Source organism: Corythoichthys intestinalis, chromosome 15, assembly GCF_030265065.1.
Source record: "Corythoichthys intestinalis isolate RoL2023-P3 chromosome 15, ASM3026506v1, whole genome shotgun sequence".
NCBI lineage: Eukaryota > Metazoa > Chordata > Actinopteri > Syngnathiformes > Syngnathidae > Corythoichthys > Corythoichthys intestinalis.
The window spans coordinates 49,757,130-49,781,890 of record NC_080409.1 but is presented as its reverse complement, the minus strand read 5'-3'; the positions used below and the strand labels follow the sequence as shown (position 1 = coordinate 49,781,890).

The 24,761-nt window shown below is 40.7% G+C and overlaps 1 protein-coding gene across 1 annotated transcript; it reads right to left on the bottom strand.

The window, feature by feature from the left end:
* Positions 1 to 833: 833 nt before the first annotated feature.
* mis18bp1 (MIS18 binding protein 1) lies at positions 834 to 24,761 on the bottom strand. The gene is made up of 16 exons (XM_057859560.1): positions 24,130 to 24,761; positions 22,088 to 22,216; positions 21,741 to 22,012; positions 18,286 to 18,359; positions 18,086 to 18,207; positions 16,189 to 16,279; positions 15,395 to 15,534; positions 11,897 to 12,045; positions 6,533 to 6,590; positions 5,323 to 6,148; positions 5,048 to 5,238; positions 3,697 to 3,824; positions 2,070 to 2,206; positions 1,765 to 1,837; positions 1,631 to 1,685; positions 834 to 1,478 (listed from the first exon to the last, which is right to left on the bottom strand). The coding sequence occupies exons 1-16, from the start codon at positions 24,590 to 24,592 to the stop codon at positions 1,378 to 1,380; spliced, it is 3,009 nt and encodes a 1,002-aa protein (XP_057715543.1). The 5' UTR covers positions 24,593 to 24,761; the 3' UTR covers positions 834 to 1,377.

The following is a 24,761-nucleotide window of genomic DNA, read 5'->3' as shown; positions in this document are numbered from 1 at the left end:
TGGTATTGAGGCCCGACCCGGCCCGAGCTCGATCACTTAACTAGATTTGCAGGCCCGAGCCCGAAAAACCCGATTTTTTTTTTTTTTTGAGTGACGCGGAAAAAACGCAGCAGCAGCAATTTATTTTCATTTCTTCGAGTTGGCAGAAAAAAACGCAAGTTTTCTTAGTGTTTAAATAATCTACATATTTTTTTGAGAATTATCAAAGCATTCACACAACGAAATAACGCTGGGAAAGTTTGTTAAACATATTTCTGAGTGTGTGGGATATTGTTCTCACATGGACGCGCCTCTCTGACAAGGAAATGAAAAAGCGGCCGGCGCCACGGCGTTCGTGCACACGCACAAGCAGAAGCGCAATACAGAGAGCCTGCTCTCCAATTTTTTTTTTTTTAAATAATTTATTAGTCCGGCATGGCGGCCCGACCCGAACTGACCCGAACGTGAATGCTTAAAATGTGGGCCCGACCCGACCCGACGGGTTCGGGCACAAAATCTAACCTCTACCTCACAGCGCCCTCCTCCTCAATGCAAGACCGAAGCCGGAAGTCACTCATTTACATGGCGCGGGATTCAAAAAACTAAATAAATATAGCGATCGCTTCCACACACATCCAAGCAGTCCATATCATTCAGGAGCATAAAATACAGCGTGTATTATGAAATAAACATGCTTTTTCGTGTCACATGCACTTTAAGGTGACTAAATGAAATTTATCATGTAGTAAATTGTATTGCGTTAGAGTACACTTGGGTTTGATGTTGCCATTTATCTTTCCTCACTAAATGGCACAAAGTGTCCTCCTATGTGGTGCTGTGGGATGGTCACCCTAAATTGGAGAAAGTTGGAACACGATCTTTATTCTTGGTAAAACAGAAACTGGGCAAACATATATGGAATTTAGTCTCATAATAAAAACTGTCTTAAAAGTAATATACTCTATATATAACGCTTTGTCCATTTCCTGGGTAGATTCAGGAATAGGTGCCTGCCAATTGCAGGGAATGTACAACAAACTCGCATTTGCATTCACAACTTAACCTAGTTTTCAATGAAAGTTTGGTGAAATACAAATTGAATTTAACTACAATTGAAGGTGATGAAGGTTTAGTGCATTTAAACTAAGAGGGTTAACATCAAATGATCCTGTTTCAGTGTCATGATCAGTGATAGAAATCTAATCCACTTGAACTGAGAGGCACCTAGCAACGAATGATTTAACAACTGTTTACAACTTGAGCAATTAATTCAAGTGAAGGAGAACACAACCCAAGACTCAAATTTCAATTAGCAGGGTCTATATACAACTAGATCAACCAATTCAAGTGAAATACAGGGAACAACCGCACACAAAATTCCCTTTAAGTCATAGAGTTTCAGTCGTCATCTGAAAAGTAGTAATCCTCATCTTCACTACTGTCCGACAAAACTGCAGGTTTCTCTGGAAACATCTCCCAAACGATGAAGGAATCATTTGCTGAGGGAAAAAAAGAGGTTAAAGGTGGTTCAATACTTGTTCATTATGCATTAAAACCGTGTGCTTTCCACAGTAAGATTAAAGGACTTTGCATGGAATGCTTCATGAATGAATTTGGATTTGAATGCATTTGTACTGTACGTGAAACATACCTTGGTTTTTCAATGGTTTCATTGTCGGTTTTACTGATGGTGTATGTTTGCGATTCTGTGAGGGATATTTGGGTTGATATTAAGTAACCTGCTCCCCAAAACTGACAAGGAAGTTGTATTTAAATAATACCTACTTGTTTGCGGCCGTTAACCTGATTTTGATTGACCATTTTCCGGAGTTTAAAGGCGTACTTGTCCTCTTCATTCCTTGAAATCGAGGGGGTCATCAAAGGACATAAAGTTAAGTAAAGGACATAACCGCCCCCCCCCCACCCCCCCTTGTCTAATGGCCTAGTTCCATCCTGGTCACTTAGGGAAAAAATGTGTTTGTGAAATATTGCACACTACATCCTCTATTAAGTAATAAATGAGTAAATAGGTCAAGAGATTTTATATTTACACTAAGCTTGAGTGGAAAGAATTGAGAAATAGTAGTCACCTGTTTGGAGTATACATTGTACTGGCGGCAAGTTCACCCCGAGGAGTCTTCACTTGAGGGAAATATTGTGAAAGGGGTGTCAGGGGTTCTGGGTTGCCCATTGAGAAGTCTTCTTCATCTGACAAGGTGGATGGGAGCTATTCGTCGTGATGGAAAAGAATTGGTCGTTATTTCAGTATACAGATTTGTATAGTGTATCACAAAAGTGAGTGCACCCCTTGCATTTCTGCAGATATCTAAGTACATCTTTGCATGGGACCACACAGACAAAATGACACTTTAACACAATGAAAAGTAGTCTGTGTGCAGCTTATACTGCATAATAGAGTTAATTTATTTTCCCTCAAAATAACTCAAAATATAGCCATTGATATCCAAACTCCTGGCAACAAACTTGAGTACACCCCTTAGAAACTACATCCCTAAATGTCCAAATTGAGTACTGCATGTCATTTGCCCTCCAAAATGTCATGTGACTCATTACAGGACTGTTGTCAGCATTGCTGCAGAGATTGAAGAGGTCGGGGGTCAGCCTGTTAGTGCTCAGACCATACGCCATACTCTATATCAAATTGGGGTGCATGGCAGTCACCCCAGCAGGAAGCCTCTTCTGAAGATGGTACACAAGAAAGCCCGTAAACAGTTTGCTGAAGATATGTCAACAAAGCACATGGATTACTGGAACCATGTCTTATGATCTGATGAGACGAAGATTAATTTGTTTGGTTCCGATGGTCTCGAGTATGTCTCGCAGCGACCAGGTGAGGAGTACAAAGATAAGTGTGTCATGCCTACAGTCAAGCATGGTGGTGGGAATGAGCCCCCCCCCCCCCCCCCCCCACCTTTTAAATCATTGCAGCAATGCTGACAGCACTCCTGTAACGAGTCACATAACATTTTGGAGGGAAAATGACAAGCAGTACTCAATTTGGACATTTAGGGATGTACGTAGTTTCTTGGGGGTGTACTCACTTTTGTTGCCAGGGGTTTAGATATTAATGGCTATATTTGGAGTTATTTTGAGGGGAAAATAAATAAACTATCATATAAGCTGCACACAGACTACTTTCCATTGTGTCAAAGTGTCATTTTGTCAGTGTTGTCCCATGAAAAGATATACTTAAATATCTGCAGTCATGCGAGGGGTGTACTCACTTTTGTGATACACTGTAGATACAGTACGTAGTAGGGTTGGGAACCTTATACGATACGATTTGTGATTGCCTGGGTAAAGTCCAGTTGTGGCATGGGTGAGTAAATAATTAGTTAATGAATAAACATAATGAACAACCACATTAGGAGTATATCAAACAACCCACGTTAAAACAGTTCAGACAGTAAGGACACTCAAGATTCCTATTCTCCATGTCTAATCAGCTTTACGGGACAGGTTTTTGAAATAAATAAATAAAATGACAGCCATTCCATCTTAAAATAAACACATTTCTATTTTAGTTTGGCTTGATGAGTGTAATGTCACTGCTCGTTTGTTTCACCGTAAGGGATTAGCATTTGCGTCTCCTAACTCCGCTGCACTGTTGTTAGCTAGCTAACCTGCATGGCTCGTATGGGCAACACTGTTGGGAAACAGTTTTCTAACAGACTCAATGTAAAAAGCGATGCAAACCTTAAAGCGATAACTCTGTGGCGCGCTGAAGGCATCACTGGTGTTCTCTTTGGGCATTTCCTCCAGGAACTGACGGACCTGCTGCTTTCTCTTGAAGGTTTTAATACCAGCAGATATGAGGGGAATGTCTGGAACAGCAAATGTCAAAAGAAATTGAGAATATTTGGAAAAAGTTTTGCACAGATTACAGTGAACACTTATATCTTGCTACTGAATCCATGTCTCCTCTTTCTGTGGTCTTATCTTCAGACTCATAATTCACCGTTTCTAATCGCCTCCTAAGGACTAGATGCTCTTCTACTGGTGTTTTACACCTTATTCTACCCCTGCCTTGTCGTTGCGATTCCATTTAGCCGTGCGCGTTTACGGCTGAGTCACAAGACACTAGAGAGTCACGAGAGACACGAGCGGCCGAACACGGCAACGCGGACTCTACTCAACGAGCAACACAGACTCAACAACATCATCCGCTACACTGGTGATCCCGATCGTTCTGCTAGGTCGTCCAACGCCAGAGAGAATATGCAATGTTGCTTTAACCTTTAAAGGTCTATGCTGAGTGATCATCACACACTAAATGTAACTTGTAGCGTTAACATAGTTTCGTGTTCATGTTAGCATTAGGCTAATGTTAATGGCAAGTGTCCTCTTAAACTTTGGACAACTATTTTTTTTTTGTTTTAAACACAGTTTGTGGCGTCCAGGTGGGTATAATTAATTGAAAATAATGTACCGTTTTCCAGCTGAGTGTGTATCATCATGTTGACACTGTCCTTGTAGATGCTACAATATGTGCTCGTCTGTCAATGTTCATTCGAAATAGTTGGAAACCTTGATTTATTTTTGGATGTTTTTTTTTTTTTATTTTTTTAAATTTTTACAGACGAAAATATTTTTATTAAACGTTGACTAAAACTAAATGAAATTTGTTTAGAGTTTTCATCAACAAAAACTAGACAAACACATTTTGAGATCACCAAGATATGACTAAGACTAATAAAGTATTGTCGTCCAAAAGACAAAGACAAAAATTAAACGGGCTGCCAAAAAACAAAGAGTTTTCAACAATCCAAAATAAAGACATCGATTGTCTTAAAATGGTTCAGTATTAGTTTGTATTATTTGTTTTCTCGTGTATATTCATAATTGCTCTTTACCTCATAACAAAATATGTTTTTTTCCGATTACTCGATAGAATTTTCAGTAGAATACACGAGTACTAAAATATTTGATCGCTGCAGCCCTGGTTGCAATTGGCCCGCGAGCCACAGTTTGGATACCCCATGCTCTCATGTTTTGCTTTGTACTCTGTGGCATCGCACGGTGCCTCACACAAAGGCTTTTTCATTACCTTTGGCTTTTTGTGCCCCCGTCTTTTTCTTTTGTTTTTCCTGCATGGTCTTCACAGGAGTAATGTCTTGAAAGGACATGTCCTTGTTGGACAGGTCCTTGTTGTGGCACTCCTCTGCAGAGCGCGTGCCCACCATCTTAGCCACCTTTTGCCAGTACATTGGCACATGTGGAGGATACCTTTTCAGAGCCCTAATAAAAAGCAGCATAAATATGAGAACATTTCTAATTATGGATGAATCATGGAAAAGTGATGTTGCTAATTGTGAGACTTACTGCTGTAATTTTTCTTGCTCATCCCGGGTCCACTCGTCTTCCTCCGAGTCCAGAGAGAGATCGTGTCCTCTGCCTAATTTCTTTTTCAAGTGGGTTGACTTTTTTGAAGTTTTTGTGTGCGACAATGGTTTGATGTTCTCGCATTGAGACTCCCTGCTTTGCTTAACGGGTCTCCTTTTGCCCCGTTTCTTCCACTTTGTGTTGGGCACCTTCCTTGCCTCTTCTTGTTCGAGTGTGTTCTCGAAGTCTGACTGTTCATCAGAAACGATCGTTCGACGGTATTGCCTCTCCTCGCCTTCAGATAGAGAGACTTCTGCGTAAAATCCAGTACCCATTGGGGGAGTGCATTTTCTCCTTGATCTCGTAAATGGAGTAGCGTTGAACACTTCTGTTTTGGACTCCGGCACAGGGAACTTTTTGGGTTTATGTCGAGATTTCGTTGTGTTCTTATGGGACATCTCTTCACCCGTTTGCGTTTCATCCTCCTGCTGCTGCTCTTCAGACTCAATGAAGCTGTCATCATCAGTGTAAGAGTGATTGGGTGTCTGTTTTCTCCCTGATCTTTTCAGTGGAGGAGCATTACGGATTTTTGTTTTGGACCTCTCTACTGGGAGATTTTTGGGTTTACTTGATGGCAGAGGTTTGTCTTTGCTCAACTTTTCTTTAGAGCTGGGGTTGTGACGGTTTTGCCCCTTCACTTTTCCTTTGATCAAAATAGAGGGATTCTCATCAGGATGAACTTGGCTGTGTTTGCGTAATGGCGTCTGAACCTTCGTCAATGGTGCTAGCTGAACACCATCTCTGCTGGGCTTATGTTGTGTATGACCTGGAAGCGTAGAACAGTTAAAATCAGTCAATGTTTTTTTTGTTTTTTTTTTTTAAACCTGTGTTGTTTAGCTCTTTAAACACTGAGAAGAGGAATCCGAATGTCCATATGGTTTGAACAGTTTTAATGTATCACATGGGAGTTTGATATACTCTGGTTGTTCATTATGTTTTGGGGGGAGAGATAGGAAAGAAGCAGACAGAAGAGGAGAAGGACAAACAACAACAAGAAAATATATTATACACGCCCCTCCCAAAATTGAACAAGATTATTCTTGCTGAGATGCACTTCATCAATATCTTGTCTGTCCCTTTAAAGACACTATGTAAAATTGGCAAACTCTCCCCAATAATGCATTTTAATCAAAATAAGGAAAGTATTTACCTTCATCGCTGAGAAGAAATGTCCGGCTAATTCCCTTCGACTTATCCATAGACTCGTCCTACAAGGAGTGAAAAAAATGTTGTTCAACTTGGGGTTTAAAAAACAAAACAAAACAAAAAAAACAGAAAACAATGATCCTGAACAGCAAAATATTCTGCTGGATGCAATGGTATGGGGTTAGATACAGTGCCTTGCAAAAGTATTCGGCCCCCTTGAATCTTGCAACCTTACGCCACATTTCAGGCTTCAAACATAAAGATATAAAATTTAATTTTTTTGTCAAGAATCAACAACAAGTGGGACACAATCGTGAAGTGGAACAACATTTATTGGATAATTTAAACTTTTTTAACAAATAAAAAACTGAAAAGTGGGGCGTGCAATATTATTCGGCCCCTTTACTTTCAGTGCAGCAAACTCACTCCAGAAGTTCAGTGATGATCTCTGAATGATCCAATGTTGTCCTAAATGATCGATGATGATAAATAGAATCCACCTGTGTATAATCAAGTCTCCGTATAAAAGCACCTGCTCTGTGATAGTCTCAGGGTTCTGTTTAAAGTGCAGAGAGCATTATGAAAACCAAGGAACACACCAGGCAGGTCCGAGATACTGTTGTGGAGAAGTTTAAAGCTGGATTTGGATACAAAAAGATTTCCCAAGCTTTAAACATCTCAAGGAGCACTGTGCAAGCCATCATATTGAAATGGAAGGAGCATCAGACCACTGCAAATCTACCAAGACCCGGCCGTCCTTCCAAACTTTCTTCTCAAACAAGGAAAAAACTGATCAGAGATGCAGCCAAGAGGCCCATGATCACTCTGGATGAACTGCAGAGATCTACAGCTGAGGTGGGAGAGTCTGTCCATAGGACAACAATCAGCCGTACACTGCACAAATCTGGCCTTTATGGAAGAGTGGCAAGAAGAAAGCCATTTCTCAAAGATATCCATAAAAAGTCTCGTTTAAAGTTTGCCACATCTACCTGGGAGACACACCAAACATGTGGAAGAAGGTGCTCTGGTCAGATGAAACCAAAATTGAACTTTTTGGCCACAATGCAAAACGATATGTTTGGCGTAAAAGCAACACAGCTCATCACCCTGAACACACCATCCCCACTGTCAAACATGGTGGTGGCAGCATCATGGTTTGGGCCTGCTTTTCTTCAGCAGGGACAGGGAAGATGGTTAAAATTGACAGGAAGATGGATGCAGCCAAATACAGGAACATTCTGGAAGAAAACCTGTTGGTATCTGCACAAGACCTGAGACTGGGACGGAGATTTATCTTCCAACAGGACAATGATCCAAAACATAAAGCCAAATCTACAATGGAATAATTCAAAAATAAACGTATCCAGGTGTTAGAATGGCCAAGTCAAAGTCCAGACCTGAATCCAATCGAGAACCTGTGGAAAGAGCTGAAGACTGCTGTTCACAAACACTCTCCATCCAATCTGACTGAGCTCGAGCTGTTTTGCAAGGAAGAATGGGCAAGAATGTCAGTCTCTCGATGTGCAAAACTGATAGAAACATACCCCAAGCGACTTGCAGCTGTAATTGGAGCAAAAGGTGGCGCTACAAAGTACAAAGCAAGGGGGCCGAATAATATTGCATCCCCCACTTTTCAGTTTTTTATTTGTTAAAAAAGTTTAAATTATCCAACAAATTTTGTTCCACTTCACGATTGTGTCCCACTTGTTGTTGATTCTTGACAAAAAAATTAAATTTTATATCTTTATGTTTGAAGCCTGAAATGTGGCGAAAGGTTGCAAGGTTCAAGGGGGCCGAATACTTTTGCAAGGCACTGTATGTAACACAATAGCGTACCGCAAGTAACATGTGACCTTTGCTCATTAATATTCATAACGTTAGCAACTGTTGCTATGGGGGGTCAAACTGTTTGTCCCTCATGCTAGATTCATGTACAGTGGGGAGAACAAGTATTTGATACACTGCCGATTTTGCTGGTTTTCCCACTTGCAAGCCATGTAGAGGTCTGTAATTTGTATCATAAATTCTCTTCAACTGTGAGGTACGGAATATAATACAAAAATCCAGAAAATCACTTTGTATCATTTTTAATAATACATTTGTATTTCACTGCATGAAATGAGTATTTGATACATTACCAACTAGTAAATATTTCGGCTCTTAGTTCTTTTTTAAGAACCCCTCCTGCTCTCCACTCATTACCGGAAGTAACTGCACCTGTTTGAACTTGTTACCTGTATAAAAGACACCTGTTCACATGCTCAAACAAACAAACTCCAACCTCTCCACAATGGCCAAGACCAAAGAGCTGTGTAAGGACATCAGGGATAAAATAACAACCTGCACAAGGCTGGGATGGGCTACAGGAAAATAAGCAAGCAGCTTGGTGAGAAGGTAACAACTGTTGGAGCGATTATTAGAAAATGGAAGAAGTTCAAGTTGACGGTCAATCTGCCTCGTTCTGGGGCTCCATGCAAGAGCTCAACTTGTGGGGAATCACTGATCATGAGGAAGGTCAGGGATCAGCCCAGAACTACACGGCAGGACCTGGTCAATGACCTGAAGAGAGCTGGAACCACAGTCTCGAAGAAAACCATCGGAAACACATTACGCCGTCATGGATTAAAATCCTACAGCGCACGCAAGGTCCCGCTGCTGAAGCCAGTGCATGTCCAGACACGTCTGAAGTTTGCTACTGACCATCTGGATGATCCAGAGGAGCAATGGGAGAAGGTCATGTGGTCGGATGAGACCAAAATTGAACTTTTTGGTCTAAACTCGGCTCGTCGTGTTTGGAGGAAAAAGGATGAGTACAACCCCAAGAACACCATCCCAACCGTGAAAAATAGAGGAGGAAACATCATTTTTTGGGGCTGCTTCTCTGCCAAGGGTTCAGGACGACTGCACCGTATTGAGGGGAGGATGGATGGGGCTATGTATCGCCAGATCTTGGCTGACAACCTCCTTCCTTCAGTGAGAGCCCTGAAGATGGGTCGTGGCTGGGTCTTCCAGCATGACAACAACCCAAAGCACACAGCCAAGGCAACTAAAGAGTGGCTCCGTAAGAAGCATCTTAAGGTCCTGGAGTGGCCTAGCCAGTCACCATATCGAAAATCTATGGAGGGAGCTGAAAGTCCGTGTTGCCCGGCAGCAGCCCCGAAACCTGAAGGCTCTGGAGAAGATCTGCATGGAGTAGTGGGCCAAAATCCCTGCTGCAGTGTGTGCAAACCTTGTCAAGGACTACAGGAAACGTTCGGTATCTGTAATAGCAAACAAAGGTTTCTGTACCAAATATTAAATTCGATTTTTGTGATGTATCAAATACTTATTTCATGCAAATAAATACTAATTATTTAAAAATCATACAACGTGATTTTCTGTTTTTTTGTATTAGATTCCGTCCCTCACAGTTGAAGAGAACTTATGATACAAATTACAGACCTCTACATGCTTTGCAAGTGGGAAAACCAGCAAAATCGGCAGTGTATCAAATACTTGTTCTCCCCACTGTAAATAGTGTACGAATGAGATGTTTACTGAGCTAAATCTACCAATTCTGTCCGAAAATGATGTCACTGGTGCCAAATCTACTGGTAAAGATGTGGAAGAACATACAAATGTTCAGTTAAAGAGATGGCTTGTGTGTAAAGGGCTGAAAAAGAGCCGAGTAGACGTAAGCTTAGCCTTAGCTTTTTTATTGACACCTTTTTCTTGTGTGCATTGCCTTACGACACTGATGATGACATTCTCCTGCTTCAACAAGCTATCCTTTAAAACCATATGGGGTTTCTTATATATTATAACCTCTGTTTGGCTTACGTCTTTGACCGTTCTTGGGGGTAATTTACATTGCTATTTTTGTGTAGCGATCGCAAATGCTACTCAGTGACAGCCAACAAACACTCAATTTTTTCATCGATAAAAAAATTCTTCATTCGATTTTGAATTTTTGATGTCGCTGCTCAAGGAGATTCATACATGCCTAAGGAATGTGCCTGTATTGGTTTTAGGTCGCTTGCGGCTTTTGTTTGATATTTGAATAAATATTTGAATTCGAAGTTTTTGAAATTAGGCCCCCTACGGATCGGCCCTGAGCCCCGTGTCCCTAGCCTGGTACTCCAGACCAGGGGTCGCGTTAACTGAATATTTTCCATCGTTGACCGATTTTTTAAGACGGTGACGGAAAAAACTGAAGTTCATCTGTCATTTTGACAGGTTGCAATTCACACCCCAGACCACAGGGTGGCGAGTGAGCATATTAATTAGCTATTGTCTCTCTTGATGCATGACGTCGTTGGCCTTACTCGGAAAAATGTCAAGGCAACTGAGTGTCCGAAGTTTCTTCAAAATGCCCCAAAACGACGATGGTGTTGATAAAAGAGGTGAAAAAAGAGGGACTGCACAATCAGGCACGCAATTCAAGTCCATGCGCACCAGGAGGAAGGTGTGAGACTGCGTTCAGGCCACAGCAGGTGAACTGTTAATTTCATTGTTCCATATGTAGCCTACCTACTGGGGCCACAGTCAGCTATTTTTGTCACTACGGAGAAAAAGTTACATATTCATCTGCTTGATGTGTGATGGCACGGTTTGGATTCTCTGTTAAGCTTGTTCGGACAGAATATTAATTTAAAATGAATGAAAACTAAATACTATTGAATATGTCATTATTAGCATTTTAAAAATATAAGTGACGGGTAAAAATAGATTATGACCGGATTTTTATGACCGTGTCAGTCAAAATGACAGACAACGAAAAAGTCTAGCGCAACCTCTGCTCCAGACTCACCGCTGTTCTAGCTATTGAGTCTGGCCACCATTAAGCGGATAAAATTTCCAGGGCGGAGCAAGCCACAGCAAACAGACAGCGGCGTGGACTAATCAGCGACGGGCAGGACGAGTGAGTTGCGCGCGGATGTAAACATATGAGGAGAGCGGAGTTTTTTCAACATGGCTAGCGCGAGGTAGACTGTTGTCAATGACTTGTGTCGATGTGTTTTTGGTCATTTAAAACTGATTTTACCGTGGATTGGAACATATTCTTGGCTCTCCTGTTCACCATCTGTGTTGTTGTGGAGACGACTTCCGACGCGGAAGAGTGGCGTTGCTCGTTAAGAACACGACACGCAAATAAACTAATCTGATTTGTCGACTGATTTTGGACTTGCTCGAGAGGCCGTTAATGGGCTGGGTCCCAGACTATTCTCTCAGTGTTTGAAAAACACAGGGAGAACAGTCTGGCCGTGCCAGGCAACCGTGTCCCGTCAACTGACAGTGAAGTCTAGGGTTGTACAGTTATCTCCCATTTCCTCGCTAAGTAGGATTTGCCCCCCCCCCACCCCAAGCCCACCTGACATGTAGCACTTACGGAGCAAAAGATAGAGGTGTTGTAACCTTCAAAGACGACAACATTCATATCCCTGTCCAAAAAGACCCTGCCTCCTTTCCAGTGTTCCAGGGGTGGCTTGACCATCCGACCACTCCGAGTCACTTTTCCAGTGAGATGAAACGTGTTATCTGCAGATAAAGAGTGGATGTATGAATTAAGAGAGTTAAAAATAAAAAATGTCTCGAATATACAGTGTATCACAAAAGTGAGTACACCCGTCGCATTTCTGTAGATATTTAAGTATATCTTTTGATGGGACAACACAGACAAAGTGACACTTTGACACAATGAAAAGTCATCTGTGTGCAGCTCATATAATAGAGTTAATTTATTTCCCCCTCAAAATAAAGCCGTTAATATCTAAACCCCTGGTAACAAAAGTGAGTACACCCATCAGAAACTACGTACAGTTGTGGTGAAAAGTTTACATACACTTGTGAAGAACATAATGTCATGGCTCTCTTGAGTTTCCAGTTATTTCTACAACTCTGATTTTTCTCTGATAGAGTGATTGGAACAGATACTTCTTTGTCACAAAAAACATTCATGAAGTTTGGTTCTTTTATGACTTTATTAAGGGTGAACAGAAATAAGTTATCAAATCTGCTGGGTCAAAAATATACATACAGCAGCACTAATATTTGGTAACATGTCCCTTGGCCATTTTCACTTCAATTAGGCGCTTTTGGTAGCCATCCACAAGCTTCTGGTTCAATCTTTGACCACTCCTCTTGACAGAATTGGTGCAGTTCAGTTAAATTTGATGGCTTTCTGACATGGACTTGTTTCTTCAGCATTGCCCCCAAGTTCTCAATGGGGTTTAAGTCAGGACTTCGGGAAGGCCATTCGAAAACCTTAATTCTAGCCTGATTTAGCCATTCCATTACCACTTTTGATGTGTGTTTGGGGTCATTGTCCTGTTGGAACACCCAACTGCGCCCAAGACCCAATTTTCGGGCTGATGACGTTAGGTTATCTTGAAGAATTTGAAGGTAATCCTCCTTCATTATCCCATTTACTCTCTGTAAAGCACCAGTTCCATTGGCAGCAAAACAGCCCCACAGTTTAATACTACCACCACCGTGCTTGACGGTAGGCATGGTGTACTTGGGGTTAAAGGCCTCACCTTTTCTCCTCCAAACATATTGCTGGGCATTGTGGCCAAACAGCTCGATTTTTGTTTCGTCTGGCCACAGAACTTTCCTCCAGAAGCTCTTATCTTTGTCCATGTGATCAGCAGCAAACTTCAGTCGAGCCTTAAGGTGCCGCTTTTGGAGCAAGGGCTTCCTTCTTGCACGGCAGCCTCTCAGTCCATGGAGATGCAAAACATGCTTGACTGTGGACACTGACACCTGTTTTCCAGCAGCTTTTAATTCTTGGCAGATCTGCTTTTTGGTGATTCTCGGTTGAATCTTCACCCTCCTGACCAATTTTCTCTCAGCAGCAGGTGATAGCTTGCATTTTCTTCCTGATCGTGGCAGTGACAAAACAGTGCCATGCACTTTATACTTACAAACAATTGCTTGCACTGTTGCTTTTGGGACCTGCAGCTGCTTTGAAATGGCTCCAGGTGACTTTCCTGACTTGTTCAAGTCAATAATCACTCACAAGAAATTGCTAATTCGTGTTGCTGTATGTATATTTTTGACCCAGCAGATTTGATTACTTTTTTCTGTTCACCCATTATAAAGTCATAAAAGAACCAAACTTCAGTAATGTTTTTTGTGACCAAGAAGTATCTGTTCCAATCACTCTATCGGAGAAAAATCAGAGTTGTAGAAATAACTGGAAACTCCAGAGAGCCATGACATTATGTTCTTCACAAGTGTATGTAAACTTTTGACCACAACTGTACATCCCTAAATGTCCAAATTGAGCACTGCTTGTCATTTTCCCTCCAAAATGTCATGTGACTCATTACAGGAGTGTTGTCAGCATTGCTGCAGAGGTTGAAGGGGTGGGGTGGGGGGGTTCAGCCTATTAGTGCTCAGACCATACGCCGCATTCTACATCAAATTGGGGTGCATGGCTGTCACCCTAGGAGGAAGCCTCTTCTGAAGACGATACACAAGAAAGCCCGCAAACAGTTTGCTGAAGACATGTCAACAAAGCACATGGATTACTGGAACCATGTCCTATGGTCTGATGAGACGGGCGGGCTTTCTTGTTTACCGTCTTCAGAAGAGGCTTCCTCCTGACCAATTTGATGTAGAGTACGGCGTATGGTCTGAGCACTAACAGGCTGACCCCCCCATGTCTTCAATCTCAGCAGCAATGCTGACAGCACTTCTGTAACGAGTCACATGACATTTTGGAGGGAAAATGACAAGCAGTACTCAATTTGGACATTTAGGGATGCCGTAATTTCTGGACTATAAGGCGCACCTGACTATAAGCCGCCACCCACCAAATTTGACATGAAAACGGCATTTGTTCATAGATAAGCCGCACTGGACTATAAACCGCAGTTGTCCTCATTGTATTATGGGATATTTACTCAAAAAGATATTAACTGGTAACACTTCATTTGACAATGGCATCATAAGACTGTCATGAGACCAAATGAACCACCATTAAGCTTTGAACCAATTGGGTGCAAAGCCTTATTATTTCCAAAAGCTTCATTTGGCCATCACTGCTCCCTTGGGGGAGAGAGTCAACCTCTGCTGCCACCTGCTTTCAACACTGTTGTCATCCAACATTCCTCCTAGCATGCATTGCGGCACTACAGATGTAAATAACAATTATGTTCTGTGCTAATGATTTCTTCAGTTACTGTTCCAGTTGTTTCATTAATTGCTAGTTATGGTATTTGGTAACATTTTCTTGGATAGTGGTGCCATAATACTGTCATATGACAGTCATAATTATTACATGACAATGTCATAAGCATTGAAGAATCCTTATAACATAGGTCGGTTAGTGTCATCCAGAAAATTATCTCACTTTTGAATGGCCGTAAAAAATATTAGCTGGACATAAATGGAGTTAGTGAAATAATATGCACCATGACACATATTGACATCTGTCATAAGCATTCAGTAATGCCCATGATAGTGTCATGTTATAATTATGATGTTCTTATGACAGTCTTATGATGCCGCTGTCAAATAAAGTGTTACCTATTAACCCAAATAAATCAACAAATAAGCCGCACTGGACTATAAGCTGCAGGATTCAAAATGAGGGAAAAAAGTAGCGGCTTATAGTCCGAAAATTAGGGTACGTAGTTTCTGAGGGGTGTACTCACTTTTGTTGCCAGGGGTTTAGATATCAATGGCCATATTTTTAGTTATTTTGAGGGGAAAATAAATTAACCCTATTATATAAGCTGCACATAGACTACTTTTCATTCTGTCAAAGTGTCATTTTGTCAGTGCTGTCCCATCAAAAGATATACTTAAATGTCTGCACAAATGCGAGAGGTGTACTCACTTTTGCGATACACTGTATCTGATTCATCTTGCGAGAATTCACCTGTGGGGGTTTCTGGCTTGAATTCACTTGTGTTGACAGTATTTTGCTCAGGAGTTTTCTTCCTTGTTTTGAGATCAGACATCTTTGTTGTTGTTGTCCCAGCAGTTTTGCTTCTGTTTTCAGTGTTCTCTTTACCCTTTCTGTGAAAAGGAATAAATCCAGATATTAGTTAAAAATAGTATTCTCCTTTTCAGGGGACCAGTGTTTTCGTCAACAATGGCGATAATGAAAATATTTTGTCAACGAGCAATTTTTTTCATGACTATGACGTCACGATGACGCGCTGAGACGTGTTTGGTGTACTACCGGGGCCATATGCTATCAACACGCACGTGTAAACACACGCACAAATGTATGCAGGCACACACGCGGCGTTAAAACTCAGCTGTGAAAATTACCGCCCTCGATTTTATTTACCATGCGATAAATGGACCTATTGCATATCGTTACAGGCTTATATATATGCCTAGAATATCCTTACCAAACTTCATTCTGATCTGTCCACAAATAACAGGGGAGTAATTTCAGTTAGTGTCCTTCCCAAAAAGACAAAAGCAAGCGAGTTTTACAGATTTCCCTTTAAGCGGTTTAAAAATACTTGAAATGATTATTACAAATATGACTTAACTAATGCCTTGGTGTAGGTAATAATGCGTGATTTAAAACAAATTAAGGCAATGTCTCCACCATTGGAATGGTTACGCTGTACTAAACCTAGAACCCCATGTAAAAATTCACAACAAAAAAATTACCCAAACAAAGTGTACATGTTAAATATTGCATAAAAGTCTTACTGTTTGAGTTCTGACGAACACTTCTTAAAAAGCTTCTTCCAATTTGCAGGGAATCCATTCACAAACATCCTCAAAAACCAGGGAGGAAGGTCTAAGACAGCAAAATGAAATACAGTGGGGCAAATAAGTATTTAATCAACCACTAATTGTGCAAGTTCTCCCACTTGAAAATATTATAGAGGCCTGTAATTGTCAACATGGGTAAACCTCAACCATGAGAGACAAAATATGAAATAAATAAATAAATAAATAAATTAAAAAAAAAACAGAAAATCACATTGTTTGATTTTTTTAAAAAATATTTGCAAATCATGGAGGAAAACAAGTATTTGGTCAATACCAAAAGTTCATCTCAATACTTTGTTATGTACCCTTTGTTGGCAATAACGGAGGCAAAACGTTTTCTGTAACTCTTCCCAAGCTTTTCACGCACTGTTGCTGGTATTTTGGCCCATTCCTCCATGCAGATCTTCTCTAGAGCAGTGATGTTTTGGGGCTGTCGTTGGGCAACTAGGACTTTCAGCTCCCTCCACAGATTTTCTATGGGGTTGAGATCTTGAGACTGGCTAGGCCACTCCAGGACCTTGAAATGCTTCTTACGAAGTCACTCCTTTGTTGCCCTGGCTGTGTGTTTGGGATCATTGTCATGCTGAAAGACCCAGCCACATCTCATTTTCAATGCTCTTGCTGATGGAAGGAGATTTTCACTCAAAATCTCTCGATACATGGCCCCATTCAGTCTTTCCTTTAAACCAGTGGTCTCAAACCGGTCCTCAAAGGGCCGCAGTGGGTACTGGATTTCATTCCAACCAAACGAGACAAATACCTTTTCACCAATCTGGTTTCTTACAAGTGTAATCAGTTGATTGCAATCAGGTGCTGCTTATGTTAGTAGAAACCTCATTGGTTGAACTGTTTGTGCTGGATCTGTTGGAACAAAAACCAGGACCCACTGCGGCCCTTTGTGGAGTCGGTTTGAGACCGCTGCTTTAAACAGATCAGTCATCCTGGTCCCTTTGCAGAAAAACAGCCCCAAAGCATGATGTTTCCGACCCGATGCTTCACAGTGGGTATGGTGTTCTTCGGATGCAATTGAGTATTCTTTCTCCTCCAAACACGAGAACCTGTGTTTTTACCAAAAAGTTCTATTTTGGTTTCATCTGACCATACCACATTCTCCCAGTCCTCTTTTGGATCATCCAAATGCTCTCTAGTGAACCGCAGACGGGCCTGGACGTGTACTGGCTTCAGCAGGGGGACACGTCTGGCAGTGCAGGATTTGAGTCCCTGGCGGCGCATTGTGTTACTGATAGTAGCCTTTGTTACTGTGGTCCCAGCTCTCTGTAGGTCATTCACTAGGTCCCCCCGTGTCGTTCTGGGATTTTTGCTCACCGATCTTGTTATCATTTTGACGCCACGGGGTGAGATCTTGCATGGATCCCCAGATCGAGGGAGATTATCAGTGGTCTTGTATGTCTTCCATTTTCTAATAATTGCTCCTATAGTTGATTTCTTTCCACCAAGCGAAGAGTAAAGAGTTACAGAAAACGTTTGGCCTCCGTTATCGCCAACAAAGGGTCCATAACAAAGTATTGAGATGAACTTTTTGGTATTGACCAAATACTTATTTTCCACCATGATTTGCAAATAAATTCTTTAAAAATCAAACAATGTGATTTTCTGTTTTTTTTTCCAAATTCTGTCTATCATGGTTGAGGTTTACCCATGTTGACAATTACAGTCCTCTAATCTTTTCAAGTAGGATAACTTGCACATTTGGTGGTTGACTAAATACTAATTTGCCCCACTGTACATGAGTCAGTAAAAAGGTCAAATGCAAAGGCATATTAATAGGCACAGGTACATATGTGTAAGTTTGACAAGTCATCCATCTTACCAGAATCCACATCTAGCTTCATCTTGCCCACTAGGTTGTAAATACTGTCGGTTATCGTCTTCAGCACAGTGCTAGAATGTCTCTCAATAATAATGTTACTGTTCCATGTTGTCTTGTTATCTCTGTGGCAGATGAAACAAAAACGGAATGCATTGAGACCTACCTACTACATTTACCGAAAATAATCAAAAATGACTTACATGCGGATCCCTTCCACAAACAGGCCATTACGATTTCTCCTCAGGAACCACTGTTCAAGACTGACCGTTTTCGTCTGCAAAGATGTACAGTGATCCTGTTACAGACGGTCAGGAAAAGCAAAGGACACAGCTGCATCGGCGGTCTTGAATTTATTTCAAAAACAAAGTGTCAAACACAAAATCACCCAAAAAGGGAGAGAGAAAAAAAAAAACGCACTCTCCAAAAAAAAGCAAAATGTGACCAGGCATAGACTTCATTGATGGGTCAGCTCGGTATTGCACTGCACCTCGCATTCAAGTAGGGGACCGCCCACATCAAGAGGAGCTATTCACAAACACACGCATGCAGCGATCTAATGCCGGATTTCTGTTGAAAAATTACGAAAACTGTACCGCATTCAAACAGGTAAGATTGTCTCAGGAGTGATTTGTTCGAGGATTCAAGATAATTATTATATTTTTCGTACCGTGCATGCATTTTGAAACGTTGTGAAAAAAAAAATCAATGGGAGAAATTAGCCGCTACTGCATTGGCATCGTAGTTCGCAATATTTACGTAAAATAAATGCTAACTGCACGGGTTTTTTTTGCTTTCAACCAATAATCAAGGCTGTTTTATGTCCATATCTATAAAGGATTTGTGGATTTAGCATTTATGGCGAAAAAGAGTGGAACAGCCGCTCGGCGGTCATTCTCCAACGGCTTCCCCGGCAACGAGCACTCCTGCCCGCAGCAGGGGAACGACGAGCTGTAAGGGGGTTGGCTGATCGTTGAAGACAATCAACCCCGCCGCTGTGTGACATGGTTCCGGGGTAGTTTAGTGTGATTTTCCGTTTTGGAAAGGCGAGAATAAGTTGGTTGGTTCGGGTTAGGATGTCAGCTACCTGTCAGGGAAATGACAAAAGCCGGACTAATTCCTGTGGCATAAAATACCGTTCGGGAGGTGCAAGAAGTCGACAGTTTTGACCTTTATGCAGTAATTTTGCCCTGTAGTACTGAATAAATGCATTTTTAATATTTCATATTCAATTTAGCACAAGACTGTTATTTCTCATGACCATTTATTTAGCAACTGGGGAAAAATACTTAGATAAAAAAATATCCTGTAAAAATTAGGGCTGTCAAAATTATCACGTTAATGGCCGGGATTTTTTTTTTATTTTAATTAATCACGTTAAAATATTTGACGCAATTAACGCACATGCTCCACTCAAACAGATTAAAATGACAGCAGTGTAATGTCCGCTTGTTACTTGTTTTTTGTTGTTTGGCGCCATCTGCTGGCGCTTGGGTCCAAATGATTTTATGGGTTTGGGGAGTGAGTATGGTATAATTACTGACATCAACAATGCGAGCCACTAGTTTATTTTTTTGATTGAAAATATTACAAATTTTAATAAAACGAAAACATTAAGAGGGGTTTTCATATAAACATTAAGAGGGGTTTTAATATAAAATTTATATAACTTGTACTAACATTTATCTTTTAAGAACTACAAGTTTTTCTATCCATGGATCACTTTAAGAGAATGTCAATAATGTTAATGCCATCTTGTTGATTTATTGTTATAACAAACAAATACAGTACTTATGTACCGTATGTTGAATGTATATATCCGTCTTGTGTCTTATCTTTCCATGCCAACAATTTATAAAAAAAATATGGCATATTTTATAGATGGTTTGAATTGCGATTAATTACGATTAATTAATTTTGAAGCTGTAATTAACTCGATTAAAAAATTGAATCGTTTGACAGCCCGAGTAATAATATTGGAGTAGAGAGATTGAAACTGACATTTTGTGGCTCTCTTCGTCGCATTTTCCTCATTCCGAATCTTCCACTTCAATGGTCTGAATTCTAAATCGGATAAAATCATGACCCTGTCGTCGTCATCCTCCTGTTGGGGACGCTAGAGCGCTATAATGACAAGCGATGTTAAACGGCAGATTAAAAGACTAATTTCTCGTCATCTGTGCTTTGCCAAATTGTTGTATATAGTCGAATCGTCTCAAGATAGGATTCTAATTAACATAATAATGCTATTTAAGATTTTTTTTATGCTGTCACAGGCAAAACAACTTAAGAGCAAGAGTGTAGCAGCGATGAAGCAAATTTATTGTATTTTACTTCATTAATAATAAAGATGTCCCGATCGATCGGGTCCGATCACGTCATTTTGAAAGTGTCGGAATCGGCAAAAAAATATCGGACATGCCTTTTTTTTAATATATATATATATTTTTTTAATGAAATCGTTTTCTAATTGTATTTAACGTTACAGACAAAATGTCTTACATTCATCCAGAGTCTTTAGTTTTGGCTTAAAGTAGGGCTATCAAATTTGTCGCGTAAACGGCGATAATTAATTTTTTAAAATGAATCACGTTAAAATATTTAATGCAATTAACGCATGCGCTGCACGACCCACTCACGCATTGTCGCGTTCGATCTATAATGGCGCCGTTTTACCTATATATAGAGCGAATAGGCAGCGTAAAATGAGTAGAGAGAATTTGGGCAGTCTTTGGACCCTCTTTTTAATTGGCTAAAGCCTTAAAATCCCTCTCTCAACAATTAGAAATATCTTTGGGAGCAATATGGGGAAGAACGGTACAACAGAACAGTTAAATGACTACAGTATAATTTATTAAAAGCTCAACAAATATGGCAATATTTAGTCACAATATACAAAGTCACATGTATCCTTTAAGAATTACAAGTCCTTCTATCCGTGGATCCCTCTCACAGAAAGAATGTTAATAATGTAAATGCCATCTTGAGGATTTATTGTCATAATAAACAAATATAGTACTTATGTACTGTATGTTGAATGTATATTTTCGTCCGAGTTTTTTTCATTTTTTTCTTAATGCATTGCCAAAATGTATATGATTGGGAAAAATTATCGGGAATGATTGGAATTGAATCGGGAGCAAAAAAGAAGCAATTGAATCGGGATATCGGGATCGGCAGATACTCAAACTAAAATGATCGGGATCGGATCGGGAGCAAAAAAACATGATCGGAACAACCCTAATTAATAATTTACATTTTTTAAACAGGGTGCTGAAAAATAGTGTGCCTTATACGTCCAAACATTTTCAAGGAAGTTACGCTAAATTCGAACATTTTTCAAACTTTCAAATTTGGTAAATACATTGTACAGGCTTGGTACGGGTCCTGGAATCCTTGAAAATGCTTGGAATTTTACTGTCGCATTTTCAAGGATTCCAGGACCCGTACCAAGCCTGTACAATGTATTTACCAAATTTCATTCTGATTCGTTGTTAAGTAACAGAGCAGTCACTATTTCAGTTCATGTCTCCCGCAAAAAAAAAAAAAGAGAAAAAGAACAAAGCAAGCGAGATTTTGAGACCTCCCTCAGGGCAGTCTGAAAATTGTACAAGAACATGTCTCCTAGAGTGAAAATGGATATTTTGCATCTACTCACGGCGGGTACTGCTGGAAAGTTTGGCCACTTTTTCTTCATGAGCACAGAGTTATTCCTGGGAATGGAAATGCTGGGTGAGGTGAGGAGGATGGGATCTTCAAGCAAAAAATGTTCTGACTCTACTGCAGGCAAAGAGGCCTTCTCAGGATGTGACTCCCCGTTGGGAAACTCGAGTGTATCTTGGGTGACCAGAATTTGCGGCCCACATCTTAAAGCATTGTTTTTGTCAATCTTGTCCACATTGGAATGACAACCATCGCTGGCGTAGAATACTAAAACACAATAATAAAGACATATTTACAGACAAAGCTCTGGTAGAGCAAACCGACATTTGAGTTTATTTTTACCTCCATCAGGGGATTCACCCGTTTCAATGAAGTCATGACTGTCTTGCTCCAGCACTCCTCTGCTTACCTTCTGTTTCATGTACGCGAACACCTTAGGAGTGTTTAGTTTTTCCAAGGAGACGACACACCCTGTTCGACACAATACAAATATCAAAATGGCCTGCGTACACTGCTGGCCAAAAGTATTGGCACCCCTGCAATTCTGTCAGATAATGCTCAAATTCTCCCAGAAAATGATTGCAATTACAAATGCTTTGGTTGTAATATCTTCATTTATTTTGCTTGCAATGAAAAAACACAAAAGAGAATGGGAAAAAAATTAAATCATTATCATTTTACACAAAACTCCAAAAATGGGCAGCACAAAAGTATTGGCAACCTCAGCCTAATACTTGGTAGCATAAACTTTAAAACAAATAACTGCGAACACCACTTCCGGTATCCATCAATTAAATTTTTACAATGCTCTGCTGGAATTTTAGACCATTCTTCTTTGGCCAACTGCTCTAAGTCTCTGAGATTTGAAGGGTGCCTTCTCCAAACTGCCGTTTTCAGATCCATCCACAGGTGCTCTATGGGATTCAGGTCTGGACTCATTGTTGGCCACTTCAGAAGTCTCCAGTGCTTTCTCTCAAACCATTTTCTACTGCTTTTTCAAGTGTATTTTGGGTCATTGTCCTGTCCATGACCTCGGAGGGTGACCCAGCTTTCTCTTACTGGGCCCTACATTATGCCGCACAATGTGTTGGTAGTCTTCAGACTTCATAAAGTCATGCAAATGGTCAGGCAGTCCAGTCCCAGAGGCAGCAAAGCAACCCCAAAACATTAGGGAACTTCTGCCATGTTTGACTGTGGGGACCGTGTTCTTTTTTTTTTTTTTTTAAGGCCCTGTTTTTCCCCCTGTAAACTCTATGTTGACACCTCTTCCCAAAAAGTTCTGCTTTTGTCTCATCTGACCAGAGAACATTTTTCCAAAACATTTTTGGCTTTCTCGGGTGGGTTTTGGCAAACTCCAGCCTGGCTTTTTTTTTTTATGTCTGTGGGTCAGGAATGGGATCTTCCCATGGGACCATAGAGTCCTTTTTCATTCAGATGCCGACAGATAGTACGGGTTGACCCTCGGACTGCAGGACAGCTTGAACTTGTTTGGATGTTAGTCGAGGTTCTTTATCCACAATCCGCACAATCTTTCCTTGAAATCCCGTCAATTTTTCTTTTTTGTCCAGGTTGTTAGCCACAATTACAATTCTTGATGACACTGCGCACGGTAGACACAGACACATTCAGGTCTTTGGAGATGGACTTGTAGCCCATGCTTCCTCACAATTTTGCTTCTCAAGTCCTCAGACAGTTCTTTTGTCTTCTTTCTTTTCTCCATGCTCAATGTGGTACACACAAGGACACAGGACAGGGGTTGAGTCAACTTTAATCCATTTTAAATGGCTGCAAGTGTGATTTAGTTATTGCCACCACTTGTTATGTGCCACAGGGAAGTAACAGATGCTTTTAATTACACAAATTCGAGAAGCATCACATGGGTGCCAATAAATTTGTCTGGCCCATTTTTGGAGCTTTGTGTAAAATGATAATAATTTACTCCCCCCCCCCTAATCTCTTTAGAGATATTACTACCAAAGCATTTGTAATTGCAATCATTTTCCGGGTGGAATTGAGCATTATCTGACAGAAATGCAAGGGTGACAATACTTTTGGCCAGCAGTGTATAACAAAGAAATTAATTGAGTTGAATCATTTCAAAAGGTTTATTTATAAAATTGTAGATTTCTCATCAAGTTTCCAAAGTCATGTTAGCTATTATGCTAGCAAAGCTAAGTTGAGGGGTAACTTTAGCACAAAATGTCCCCTCTGTTAGTGTCCACTCTGTTATAATACCCTATAAAAATGACCCATGTGAGTAATGTTGACTGCTACCATCAGTGTTTTTTTTTTTGCTTGCAAGTCAAAGCAAAACAGCTGAGTGAAGGCTCGTATCTCCAAAAAACTAAACCAAGCCATCACAAAGTGCAATAAAAGCAACTTACCTTCCATTCTTGCTTTTCTTGGAGTGAAAAGACCCACTCCTGTATTTCCTTTGTTATCACTTCTGCTTTCTGATGTGACAACTGTACGGCTGCAAACTTTGTTAATCTCCTGCTCCGCTTTTCTTTTCCGTAGGTTCATCCTCACTGTGGAGGACTTGGACACTGGAGACATGGAAACGCCAAGGGGAGACAATTCTTCTTCAGAACTGGCGACATATAACGTTGTCTTTAGCGGGGTACCGCAGTGTCCATTGGATTCTGTGGTGGAACGTGGGTCTGTGCGAGTGCGAAGTGGAAACACCGCTGTAGATTCCATTAAGTTTTTCCTCGGTGAGATGAATGTATGTACTCCACATGCCATTTGTTCTTCGCTCTGAACCTTCGATTTAAGCCTAGCAAACACCTTTGCCGGAGATTGGAACACAGAGTCCGGACACGGCAAGACTCTCTCATGCGATGCCATAGTTGTTTTTTGTTTTGTTTTATGCTAAGGAAACAAACCCCACCACTAGCTAAACAAGCTAAATAATCATAACTGCCGCGTTTGGGCGGAGGCGTTGTCATCGTTCGAAAAAAGGTTGCGTCACTTCCGTTTATTTTTCTAAATATATTTTCTTTTTATTTTATATTAT

What these genes read in the sequence shown, in the direction of transcription:
- mis18bp1 (XM_057859560.1), bottom strand. Translation starts at nt 24,592, where the DNA reads ATGGCATCGCATGAGAGAGTCTTGCCGTGTCCGGACTCTGTGTTCCAA. An exon ending in CAAGCCAGAAACCCCCACAG is followed by an intron (nt 12,046 to 15,394) that starts GTGAATTCTCGC and finishes CTTTATCTGCAG; the next exon opens with ATAACACGTTTCATCTCACT. An exon ending in GGGGGCACAAAAAGCCAAAG is followed by an intron (nt 3,825 to 5,047) that starts GTAATGAAAAAG and finishes TTGCTGTTCCAG; the next exon opens with ACATTCCCCTCATATCTGCT.